The sequence below is a fragment of the Hyaena hyaena genome, unplaced genomic scaffold (genome assembly GCF_003009895.1).
Source record: "Hyaena hyaena isolate Hyena2069 unplaced genomic scaffold, ASM300989v1 scaffold_118, whole genome shotgun sequence".
Taxonomy (NCBI): domain Eukaryota; kingdom Metazoa; phylum Chordata; class Mammalia; order Carnivora; family Hyaenidae; genus Hyaena; species Hyaena hyaena.
Genome location: NW_024080751.1, coordinates 506,042 through 518,310, shown reverse-complemented (window position 1 = coordinate 518,310; position 12,269 = coordinate 506,042). Strand labels below are relative to the sequence as shown.

The following is a 12,269-nucleotide window of genomic DNA, read 5'->3' as shown; positions in this document are numbered from 1 at the left end:
CTAGCTGCTGGCTTTGGGTAATCTACTAACCACCTACCCTGTTCTTTGTGAAGCGTGGATAATCAAAGAACTTATCTCGGAGGCCATTAGGAAGACAAACATGTCAGTGCTGGCGTGGGTGGTAGTGAAATCTGTTCCAGTGAGCACTCAGCAAGTGTGTGGCCAGGCCTCCTCATCTTCTCCAAGCTCTCGGCTGAGAGTCTGAGACAAACACTGCACACCCCTCAGGTGGAAAAGGTGAGCGGGGGGAATGCCAGTGTGCCCTGTGCTTCCCTAACCCCGATCTCTCACACATCTGGGCATTAAACAGAGCCCATGAGAAGCTCTGAGGTCAGTGCTGCCAGCTGGCTGCTGCCTCTTGGGACGGGCTGCAGTCGCCGAAAGCACCTACACCCTCCAGAGCTGTGCAGGCCCCTGGGCCCCAGTGCTGACTGCCAGCACTCCTCTGGGGAGTCAGAGGGCCCCCCCCGACCAGTGGGGGACATTGGCTAGAAAGGCAGCTGAGGCTCTCAAGGCCAGACAGAGCAGCCCTTGGGGAGTAAAGGGGAGAGGGGATCACAGCAAACCAATCCGAAGGCTTGTGCCATTGTCCGGACAACCCAGGGGGCCTGGCCCAGGAGGGGTGGTGGAATGCAGGCTCTGGCGGGAATGGCATCGAGGGAGGAGACGACCGGAACCCTAGATTTCTGCCTCCGGGCGATGGAGGTGCCGGTCCCCAGGCTCAGGGGCTACGGCAGGGGTAGGGTGGGGCCTGGAACCAAGCGCGCGGAACCCTGCGCTGCGGAACCGTTTCCGCGGGGAGCTACGCACAGCGGACCGGAATTGGGGACGGAAGTGCGCGCGTTCAGTGACGCTTGCGCGACGCAGCCCGCCAAGTCCGAACCGGCTGGCGGTGGAGGAGACGCGGTGGCGGTGCCTCGGCGGAACTGGGGTAAATTCCTGCAGACCCCGGGTCGTGCAAGGCTCCCCGCGGACACAGGCTAGGCCGTGAGTCGCACGGACCCTGGAACGGGTCCTTCTACGCGAGCGGCGCCTCCCGAAACTGCAGCTCCCGACAGGCTCCGCGCCGCCTCGGGCCCTCGCGTTCGCCCTTCTGCCGCTCGGCCTTTTGGGGCCGGTAGTTTTGCGGCGCCCCTGGCCTGCGTCCCGCACGGTGCGGAGCCGGTTCCCGGGCGGTGCTTCCCCTGCGACCGGGCCCCTCGGGGAGTGCCGTCATTCCGTGTTTACGCGAATTGTGCGTTAGCTCCAGTGTCCAGGCGAGACTGGGACCGGACGTTGAGGCCAGCCCAAGCCAGGGGCCTGGCCTCCCCAGCTCCGGTGACACTAAGTGGATTACTGCAGGCGGAGCACGTGGGACTGTGCCCGGCTCCGGCTCCCGATATTTCCATGGGTCTGGTCGACTCTCCCTGGGCAGGGCGGAGGCGCGGGCGTCGGGAGAAGGAGGCAGGGCTGACGTGTGGGTTCCTCATCTCCCCAAGCTCCTTCAGATAGGACATCACAGGCTTGCCTTCCCCCTGGCAGGAGGGAGGGCCTGCTCGGTCTGTGAAGTGGCCTGGCACTCCGGAAAGGCCAGCTACAAGCAGGTCTTGTCATCCGTCTCTGTGCCGTAGGGCTTCCTGCTGAGAACAGGGTCGCGTCCTAGAGCTGCCAGCTGGCATCACTTCCCTGCAGTGGCCACGATCCTGAGATGTTCGGAGGGGTTTTGTCCCACAGCCTGCGTATCAGCCAACCTGTGTGCCTTGCTGGGAACAGGCCAGCATGCCCAAGATAGCCCTGAATGGCGTGACGGTGGACTTCCCCTTCCAGCCGTACCCATGCCAGGAGGAGTACATGAGCAGGGTCCTGGAGTGTCTGCAGAAGGTACAGCTGCAGGCAGAGGGCTTTGTGCCCTGGGAGTGGGTCCACCTTCCTTTTCACTCCCGCTGGGCCCTACTGGGGACGAGGTCTCCCTCTGGATGCAGGACTCAGTCATAAATGAGGCTGGCGTTCTAGGAGAGATGACAGAGAAAAAGACAGTTCTCGCTCCAATGGAGGGTCATGAGGTCATAGGCTTGGGAGCACCTTGAGGCCGTTTGAGGAAGTGGCGTTTGAGCCGAGGCCAGTTTGGAAGAACAGCCGGCCGTCTGAGGATCTGGAGGAAGTATTTCCACGTGGAGGGGTAGTCAGTGCCCAGCCCTAATTTTGGAAGGTCTCCAAACCCCAGGGGTGTGCAGGAAGGCGGGACAGAAAGCTTTCTGCTGGCTCTCGTAGCGTGCTCTCTGCCCCCTCCCGAAGCCCCCAGCCCCTGAGGGGCTCTGGCTGCTGTCTGGGGCACAGACTCCTGCGGTGAGGAGCCTGGCGCCCATTCCCGGGAGCGAGGGACACAGCTTGCTGATGTGCCTTTGAGTCTTCCCAGGTTTGCTGCTCAGGCGCCCGTCTGAGGTACCTGTGGGCCTATGTAGGTCGTCAGGTTCCCTTTACACATGTGAATGCCCTCATCCCAAGTCCCAGAACAGTCTTCTGTCTTGAAACTTGGCACCTAATTAGTCGTTTCACTATATTATGCTGACAAATACTTTGGGTAACGCTTTGCAAATTGTTTGCCAACGAGGGCTGAATTGACCTTGTGGCTTTTGGCTTTTGGTTTGAGAGCAGAAGCATTGCCCATTTGTCCACTGTTCTCAGGCCTTCTGCCACCTGCTGGGTGGCTCTGTCTGAACGGAACTGGGCCAGACCAGTCTCAGGTGGGCTGTGTGGTCTGTAGTGCCTCTCCCTGCTTCCCTGTGACCTTGTTCCTGACCGTGTTCAGAAAGTGAATGGCATCCTGGAGAGCCCCACGGGCACGGGGAAGACACTGTGCCTCCTCTGCACCACGTTGGCCTGGCGGGAGCACCTCCGCGACACCATCTCCGCCCGGAAGATTGCCGAGAGGGGACACGGGGAGCTTTTTGTCAATCACACCTTGTCATCCTGGGGAGATGCCACTTCCAATGGAGACAGCACGGGTGAGGCTCCTTTCGGCCCCTCTGGGCTCCACAGAGAAGCGCAGGGGTGGAGTGGGCTGGCGAGGCTCGGGTGTAGAGCTGAACAAGGAATATCGTGGCTGCTCCGGCCGGGAGCCTAAGGTCAGAGCCACGTGGTCAGACTAGAGCACCGTGGACATCCACTTAGCTCACTCCCGTGGCCAGGTACTCAGGGCCAAGTTAGCCGGGTGCCCTTGGGTGAACATCACACGAGAACACTGTCTCATGAAACTTTGACCTGTCCTGCTTCCTTGTGCCTGGGCAGCTTGCTACTCGGACATCCCAAAGATCATTTATGCGTCCAGGACCCACTCACAGCTCACTCAGGTCATCGGCGAGCTTCGGAACACCTCCTACCGGTAGGGTCAGGGGGCATTCACCCCTGCCTCCAAGAAATGGGGGAGGGGTTGGCCTTGGCCAGGTGGTTTATAGTGGTGTTCCGTACCCACCCGGAGGGTACCATCTGCTCCATGTACGGGGCTGCGGCGAGGGCCAGGCTGCTCCTGCTGCCCACTGATTATAAGAAAGCAACCAGCTTAGCAGCAGCCCAGGGTCCTAGGAAGCAGTGTGGTGTCAGCCATGGGTGTGTCACTGTGGCGGGCACGGGAAGAGAGGAGGCTCTGCCTCATATTGGAGCCCCACAGAGCGATGGAGGTCCTGGTGTCCTGCCCCAGCCTCCGTGGGGGGAGCATGGAGTTGGTGGGGGTCTCCTCTGCTCTGCCCCGAGTCCCTTCCCTTGTCTTCTTACTCACTCTGGGCGATGCAGCAGAGAGGGTGCCCCCCAAGCCTGAGGCCTCTTTCTGCCCCAGCCACTCCCTCTGGCTCCCTGGGTGCACGGTGAGGCCTGTCTCCCGCTGTGCCCCCACGGCACGTGCTCTTGCTGCTGGATGGCACTGGGGGCTGGTGCCCTCTAGTTCTTGGACCCCATGGCTCTCTCTTCTGTCAGGCCCAGGGTGTGTGTGCTGGGTTCCCGGGAGCAGCTGTGTATCCACCCTGAGGTGAAGAAGCAGGAGAGTAACCACATGCAGGTGGGCTCCTGGGGTGGCACTTTCCCGTGGCTGTGCCCCTGCGGGATGGCCTGGTGACGCACTGGCGGGGGCAGGGCTGGAACAGGACTCGGTCTCCATATGCGGGGCAGCACGCTTGGCAGGGTGCCCCCTGGCTGGCCCAGCGCGCTGTCCTTTCTTTGCCGTTGTGCCAGCTGGGCCTGCTTCCTTTTTCTCCCAGATTCACTTGTGCCGGAAGAAGGTGGCCAGTCGGTCTTGTCATTTCTACAACAATGTAGAAGGTAAGAGGGGGGTTGTGAAAGCCACTCCTGCTGGTCGCTCGGTGTACAGCCAGGTGGGCATGGAGGGTGTGCAGCCTCTTAGGCCCCTGGGGCTGCTGGCTCTCCCCTTTGGGCTCCAGAGTGACCACGGGCTCAACTAGGCGACGTGGTCCAGGGCACTGTCTCCTGGCTGTGGACCTGCATTGGGTTGTGTGTAGAAGGGCTCAGACTCGGGGGCAGGAGAGGCTGCCATCCCAGGGGGGGCCTCCTGGCGAGGCTGGCAACGGTGGTGTCTGGGAACTAGGATTTCAGGGGTTCACCATTCCCTGATACGGGCTCTCTGGACCTAAACTCTGCGGACAATGTGGTTTATGCTGAGCAGAGTCTGGAATTGGGGTGCTCTCCAGCCAGGGCTGCCTGCGTGACCACTCCCTCAGCAAAAGCCCTGGGCACTGGGCTTCTGGCGAGCCTCCCAGTAGACAGCATTTCACATGTAGTCTCGGCTCGTTCTGGGGGAGTTAGCCCGGGGAGGGTGTTCTGGAAGCTTCTGGAGTCTCCCAGACTCCTCTACCCACTATTCCTTCTGCTCATTTTGGCATGTGTCCTTTGGGTGTGGCCGGGGAGTGCTCCGTCCTTCGGTGCTGTGGGGAGGGCAGCCTCTCCCAGAGGTGGCTGAAGCGACCAGCACAGGCTCATGACAACAGCTGGCTCTAGTGTGGCTTGATGCGTGTGGCCGTGGGTGCCCACGGCCTTGACGCGTACTACTTCCTCTCCTTGGGCCCAGAGTGGAGGGCTGGCAGTGGTGCCCTTGCCTCCAAATCTCCTGATTTTTGCTTTTCCCATGGTGTGGCCGCGCCTTGCACCTGTCAGGGACTTCTGGAGCCCGAAGCGGTGGTGGAGGGGCTTCTCTGGGGTATGGCCTTTACAGTTTCCTCTCTGCAGCTAGGGCTCTGTGCTTGTGGGGGTGGGGTGGGGTCCCTGTTTCTCGCCTCTGGGTTGGGACTCAGATCCTGGCACAGAGGCGACATGGGCCCGAGAGCACTCACAAGATATCAGTGCTGCTTTGGAGCCGAGGAGAGTGGGAGCCGAGGGACACTCTTAGCCCACCGAGGAGGGGATGCTGGAGCTGGTGCGTGCTTGTCCCCTCGCTGCAGACTGCCCCCTGCTCTCCCCAGCCCCGCATGGCGGGGTGGGGGTGCCGTCCGAGCTGCCCTCCTGGCTCCAGGCTCCATCTGTCTTCACCTGACCCCAGCCTCATTTTGCTCTGGTTCTCGCCGCGTGTCCTGTCGGAGCCCCGTGTGTCCGCCTCCTGTGCCCCCTGCCGTGGGCTGTGGGGGGACGTGAGGGGGCAACCCTAGAAGCTGCCCAGCCCTGGGGAGAGCGCGCAGGGGCTGCGGGAGGGCCTGAAGGGAGGAGAGGCACGTGTAGGAGGAAGAAGAGCGGGGCAGAGCCGGAGTCTTGCCTGGGCTGCATCTGGGTGGACAAAGGGCCCTGCTGACCACCTGCAGCATCTGCGTGCTGGGGTCCATCCTGGCTGGGGGCCCCCTCCCCCAGGAAGGTGTCTGAGCTCCGGGCCGGCCTGCCACAGAGCCTGTGATTGGCTGCTCTGTTGCTATGGCGGTGCTCAGCTCCCAGCTTCTCTCCCTGCTGTCCTCGGAGGCATTTTGGGGTCGGGTCACTGTGTTCTGGCTTTTGCATTGAAGGACTGGCTCTGGAAGCTGCCACAGTGAGGCTGGGGGCCAGGAGCCTGTTTCCAAAGGAGGTTGCTGGGGCCTTGGGGAGTTTTTTAGAGGAGAGCGCTGGTCCCGCCAGCCTGGGCATGGGCTCCCGAGTGGCTGGGTTAAGGCACCTTCCCAGAGGGTTCCAGAGCCCCAGTCGGGGGTGTGCTGCGTCTCTTCTGGAGCAGCTTTCTGCCCTGGGCCAGCTGGACAGCCCGCAGGGAGTGGTGCTTATGGGCTGCTATCCCGAGGAAGGGGCCCTGGGTCTGTCAGGCGTCAGGTGGGCTCTGCCTCAGGTCCCCCCAGCTCTCCTGTCTGTCTTGCCTCTGCTTTGTGCTCCCTGCACTGTTGACATTTGGGGGGAGTGAGGTGAGAAAGCAGCTTGGTGCCAGACTGAAGCCTAGTAGTAAGACAGATGCTCCCGGGGCACGGCCTCGACAGCATCTGGGATGGCAGTGGCCCGCTGAGGGACTGTGCACCCCCTCCAGGCCTGTAACCCTCAAGTTCCCAGGGGTCCCCTCTCCTATTTGTCAGTCTCAGGCCAGCAGCACCTTTTGAGGTACAGGGCAGGGCTCCCTAAGGATCGCTTCAGGTCTCAGGTCCTTTCAAGGTGACCCTCAGACTCACGGGGCAGGAATTCTCTCTGGTGAGTCCCCAGGGGGGTGCGTGCCCCTGCCCTGCCCTGAGGGAACGTCTTGGGGTAGCTGCACCCGCTGCTCGCTGTGTGGGAGCCCTGCTTTTCAGGGAGCCCCTCTGGGGTCTGTGGGCCTCAGGGCCTGAGGACACGTCTTTACTCCTTCCTGTTTCCTCAGAAAAGAGCCTGGAGCAAGAGCTGACTACATCCATCCTGGACATTGAGGACCTGGTCAGAAGTGGGAACAAGCACAGGTAAGGCTCCTCCCAGCCAGGCAGCGGCTGCAGTGTCCTTCCGGGGCGGGGCCTGGCGGGGCCACAACCAGCCGCCATAAAGCTAACAGTGGCTTCGTGTGAAAAACGGAAGCTGTTCTGAGGAATACAGGTGGGGAAAGCGTCACTGTCTCCAAGGGGACCGCCATGCCACTGGGCAGCCCTGGCCTCCCGGAAGAAACGCCGTGGCTTCCGGCAGCCGGTGGCATCGGACCTGCCCTTTCCACGTGGCTGGTTTCCACAGAACATGCTTTCTGACGTCTGTGCCAGCCTCTGGCTTCAGAGCTTCGAGCTGACTTCGAGCTAAGTCAGGGTTGAATATTTTCTTTCTGATTGCCTCACCTCTGTACCTAAGAGTAGGGTTGGGGTTGTTTATGTAGAATTTTTTTCTTTTATCTTAGATTTTTTAAATGCAGATTCATTTATTTTTGAGAGAGTGTGAGTGGGGGAGGGGCAGAGAAAGAGAGAGACATAGAGTCAGAAGCAGCTCCAGGCGCTGAGCTGTCTGCACAGAGCCTGACGTGGGGCTCGAACTCATGAGCTGCGAGATCATGACCTGAGCTGAAGTCAGACACTCAACCGACTGAGTCACCCAGGCAGCCCTGTTCATGTAGAACTTAAATCGGTAATTCCTTCCCACGGTCAAAGACTCGTGGCATGAGCCGTGGTGCAGCGAGCCCCCCACCCCCGCAGGCTGTGCCCCTACTACCTGTCTCGGAACCTGAAGCAGCAGGCTGACATCATCTTCACGCCGTACAACTACCTGCTGGACGCCAAGGTGAGGTGTCTGCTCGCGTAGCTGCCGAGAGCTGACGTGGGCCGGTGTCCCTAGCTTCGCGGGGGCTGGCGGGGCCTTTGCTGGTTCGGTTTCTAAGATCAGACCCTTGCCCAGAGCAGCAGGCGTGTGTGGCGACTGCTCCGTGGGGCTCACTCACATCTGTCCAATTCCAACCGCACACTTAAAATGGGCACTTTATTGTCTGAAAACTCAACAAATTCTAGTGCGAGCCCACACCCAGGCCGCCCCACCCTGCCCCGGGGGAGCGCCTCTCCATTCCGTGGCTACAGGGGGGCACGGGGTGGGGTCGCTCCTGCTCCCTCGTGCCGTGTGTGTCACCAGAAGGGACACCTGAAGGCCAGCTCCGTGGTGGGTGGGTGGAACGAGAGGGGCTTCCCTGCGCCTCCCGCAGCGTGTGGCGGCGTGTGGCAGCGGCGGGGGGGGAGGGGGGGCGCGACCCTGCCTCTCGGCTCCAGCCCTGAGTCCTTCCCCTCGCTGCAGAGCCGCCGGGCACACAGCATTGATCTGAAGGGGACAGTTGTGATTTTTGACGAAGCTCACAATGTGGTGAGTGCGTGGGTGACCTAGCTCACAATGTGGTGAGTGCGTGGGTGACCTTTCTGCCACACCTCTCCTTGCCGCCTTCCCGCGGGGAGCAGTGCAGACCTTTGTGTCCAAGCCCCGGGCAAAGCACGCTGGCCGGCCCTGGGGCCCCTTCCCACTTAGAGGCCCCCAGGGCCCCCCCCCCCCCCCCCCGTCTGTTTTGTTCTCTTGGTGTCTGGGCGGCCTCCTGGCCCGACGCTCCTGTCGGTGACCGTAGCCAGACTTGGCTCAGAGAGGCTGCCTCGTGCCCCCTCTCGCCCCTGCACCCTGCTTCACACGCGCCTGGGGCCCCTGCCCTGTTTGCAGGGTTGGCTGGCCTGGACCAGGGCCCTGGGGGGAGGCCACGCGGGTGCTCGGAGCCTCGTGTCCCCGCACAGTGATGGCCACTCTCAGGCCCCCCCTGGTTCCGGGTGTTGCTGTTTCGGGGGACGGTGGGTCCAGTGGGCCAGATACGACTTCTGAGAAGAGCCAGAAATCTATGTATTTTTAAAGTTTATTTTTTTAAAGTAATCTGTACTCCAAATCTGAGGCTTGAACTCACGATCCTCAGATCAGGAGTCACGTGCTCTTCCAACTAAGCCAGCCAGGCGCCCCCAGAAATCTATATTTTAATGGGAAAGTTTCCGCTTATGAAGTTTCAGACACTGGTGTTGTTGGACGGCCATCTTTGGACCAGTGTGTGACCCGGCCTTAGAGACCGTGGGGTGGGCCTGGGAGGCTCTCTGCTTCCTGTACCCCCGGCACCCCCATCCCCACCTCAGCTTCCTGGGCCCCTGAGCCCCCGCCCCACTTGGCTGTAGTGTGTGTGCTGCTCTCTCAGGAGAAGATGTGTGAGGAGTCGGCGTCCTTCGACCTGACCCCCCAGGACGTGGCTTCTGGACTGGATGCCATAGACCAGGTGTTGGAGGAACAGACCAGGGTGGTGCAGCAGGGCGAGCTCCGCTTCGACTTTGGTGCGGACGCTGCTGCCTCAGGTGAGCTGACGGTGGGAAACGAGACAGGCCGCAAGGTGGGCTTCGGTCCCGGGGGCCAGAGTCTTCCCAGAGCCACCTTCCACTCATTGTTTGGGGGCAAGGTGAACATTTTTTTTAATTGCTACTTTTTTAATGTTTTATTAAACATTATATTTGAGGGGAAGAGAGAGAGAGAGCGCAACAGAGCATAAGTGGGGGAGGGGCAGAGAGACAGAATCGGAAGCAGGCTCCAGGCTCCAAGCCATCAGCACAGAGCCCGACATGGGGCTTGAAATTACGAGCAGTGAGGCCGTGACTTGAGCCAGAATCAGACGCTTAACCAACTGAGCCCCCCGGGTGCCCTGAGGTGAATTATGTTAAGAGGATCTCAGGGCTTCATGGAGTGGGGAGCGGGTGTCCCCTGACCATTCTAGGATCCTCTGAAGACCTTGCCACACTTTTCGAGCAGTACAGACTCTACCGTATAAAAACGAAAGCCACACGTATTAACTGTGAAGTATGTCACTTATCAATGACCCATGAACATCATTCGTGTTTTGTTTCATTTTTTAATTTCTGAGAGAGAGAGAGACAGCGTGAACAGGGGAGGGTCAGAGAGAGAGGGAGATACAGAATCTGAAACAGGCTCCAGGCTCTGAGCTGTCAGCCCAGAGCCCGACGTGGGGTTTGAACCCACAAACCTTGAGATCATGACCTGAGCCGAAGTCGGACACTTAACTGACTGAGCCCCCAGGTGCCCCAGCTGTGAGAATCATTCATATATGGCTTACTCTCCTCACAGTCCCCTTCTGGTGTTTTCCTGAACACAAGGCTAATTGTGCTGGATGTACCTGCGTGTAGTGGGCATGGTTAGTTGGTGCGGAGACTCTGCATGGCGTCTGTCAGGGGCTGGTGAGGACCCAGGCCTGTTTCAGCAGAGTGCTCTGCCGTAGGTGCATCCCCATTCTGTGGCTGTGGCTCTAGAACTTTGCGCTCTGCACTCTGGTGTCTCCAGAGGCTTTATGTGTCCTGCCGTCGGGCTTGGGGCACAGGCGGGGTCGGGGGCTTCCTTGCTCTCTTTGCGTCAGAGACTGAACAGGCTCCAGAGGGAGCAGAGGCCCCTGTGCGGGCTCTGTGTGCACCTTTCTCACCCAGGGCACCCACGTCTACCCTCTGGGCGTGGGTCTCTCCCTGGCCCCCGCCGACTCCCTCACACCCCTGCGCCGGTGGACGGAGGGCTTGTGGGCGGCACTTGTGTGGTTGGTGCAGAAGTTCTCAGACGTTGGTTTCAGGACCTTTATGTTCTTAGTTTTCCTGAATTCTGGGCGCCTGGGCAGCTCAATCAGTGAGGTGTCTGACTCGTGGTTCATGAGTTCAAGCCCTGTGTTGGGCTCTATGCTGACAGCAAGGAGCCTGCTTGGGATTCTCTCTCTGCCTCTCTTTCTGCCCCTCCCCAATTCACACGTACCCACGTACTCTCGCTCTCTCCCCCAAAGTAAATAAATAAAAAACTAAACCTAAAAAATTTAAAATAAAAAAGGCTTACTGGTCTGTTTTCCTGTGAATTCTGTCAAGAATTGCTGTCTTAGAAACAGAACTAAAAAGTCACAATAATGTATTTATTCTTCTGAATCCCAAGCCGTGACACGCTGAGCGAGGCTGCAGGGCTGCCGTACGCGGGGAGGTAGGCCGGGACAGCACTGCGCCGTCACAGCCCTGGGGCCCACCTGTTGGCTGCGTCCTGGGGCGTCTGTCCAGGCCTGTCTCCAGGCTTCCGCGGCTGCTGCCAGTTCCCGGCCTGCACACACGTCACTCCGGCCTTGGCTCCATCTTCACGCGGCTTTCTCCCCCGTGTGTCTGTGTCCAAGTGTCCCTCTGGTAAGGACACCGGTCACTGCAGTAGGGACACTCCCGTCCATGGTGACCTCATCCTAACTTGGTCACATCTGCAAACACTCGGTTTCCAAGTACGGTCGCATTCATAGGCACCACGGGTTAGAATTAAACGGGTCTTTTTGAGAACATGATTCAGTCGTAACATATTAACATAAATAACGACTCTCTTCCTTCCTTTCCTTTCTTTTCTTTCTCTCTCTCTCTCTCTCTCTCCCCCACTTCCTTACTTTTTAAAAAATTTTTTAATGTTTAGTTATTTTGGAGAGGGAGAGGGAGAGGCAGAGAGAGAGGGAGACACAGAATGTGAAGCAGCTCCAGGCTCTGAGCTCTCAGCACAGAGCCCAACGCAGGGCTCAAACCCACAGACCATGAGATCATAACCTGAGCCGAAATCAGACGCTTTAACCGACTGAGCCCCCCAGGTGCCCCAAGAACAGTTTTCTTTTCTTTTTTTTTTTAATGTATTTTTTTTTTTTTTTAATGGTTTACTTATTTCTGAGAGAGAGAGACAGCGTGAGCAGGGGAGGGTCAGAGAGTGAGGGAGTCACAGACTGAAACAGGCTCCAGGCTCTGAGCTGGCAGTCAGCACGGAGCCCGACGCGGGGCTCGAACCCACGAACCGCGAGACCGTGACCTAAGCGAAAGTCGGACGCTTAACCGACTAAGCCACCCAGGCGCCCCCCCAAGAACAGTTTTCTTAAAAAAACAACTGTATTTTAAAAATTGAAAGAGTGGTATTGTCTTCCAGTTTAAAAGATCTGTTTAATAATCTGGCTTTATCAAAGACAGTTGCGCCTGATAACTTTCTGCTCTTGTTCTGGTGTGCGGTCACCCATCACGTGCTATGCTTGTTTGCCATGGCAGCTGTAAGGTGTGACCACAGGCTGCAGCGCCAGGCGACACAGTGTCACCTTCTAGTTCTCTGACGTCCATGCCCGTCAGCAGAGCCACCTTCCTCTGGAGGCGGGGGTGGGGGGTCCTTCCTGGCCCTTCCAGCTCTAGAGGCGCTGCCGGCCTTGGCGCCCGGCCCTGCGTCACTCTGGCCCCTGCTTCCGTTCTCACTTCTCTAGCTTCACTTCCTCCCTCCCTGTGCAGCGCCTGTGGTTCGTTGGGGACCCACCTGGATCATCAGGCTGATCTCCCCAT

The 12,269-nt window shown here is 59.3% G+C and overlaps 1 protein-coding gene across 1 annotated transcript in view; it reads left to right on the top strand.

The window, feature by feature from the left end:
* The first annotated feature begins 852 nt into the window (after positions 1 to 852).
* The window catches only part of RTEL1 (regulator of telomere elongation helicase 1), a 30,123-nt gene continuing 18,706 nt past the window's right edge, over positions 853 to 12,269 (top strand). The window contains 10 exon segments of the mRNA XM_039236943.1: positions 853 to 931; positions 1,611 to 1,860; positions 2,789 to 2,984; positions 3,268 to 3,361; positions 3,949 to 4,030; positions 4,230 to 4,290; positions 6,800 to 6,875; positions 7,587 to 7,671; positions 8,173 to 8,238; positions 9,095 to 9,248. Coding sequence (XP_039092874.1) covers positions 1,759 to 1,860; positions 2,789 to 2,984; positions 3,268 to 3,361; positions 3,949 to 4,030; positions 4,230 to 4,290; positions 6,800 to 6,875; positions 7,587 to 7,671; positions 8,173 to 8,238; positions 9,095 to 9,248 — 916 coding nt within the window. The 5' untranslated portion in view covers positions 853 to 931; positions 1,611 to 1,758.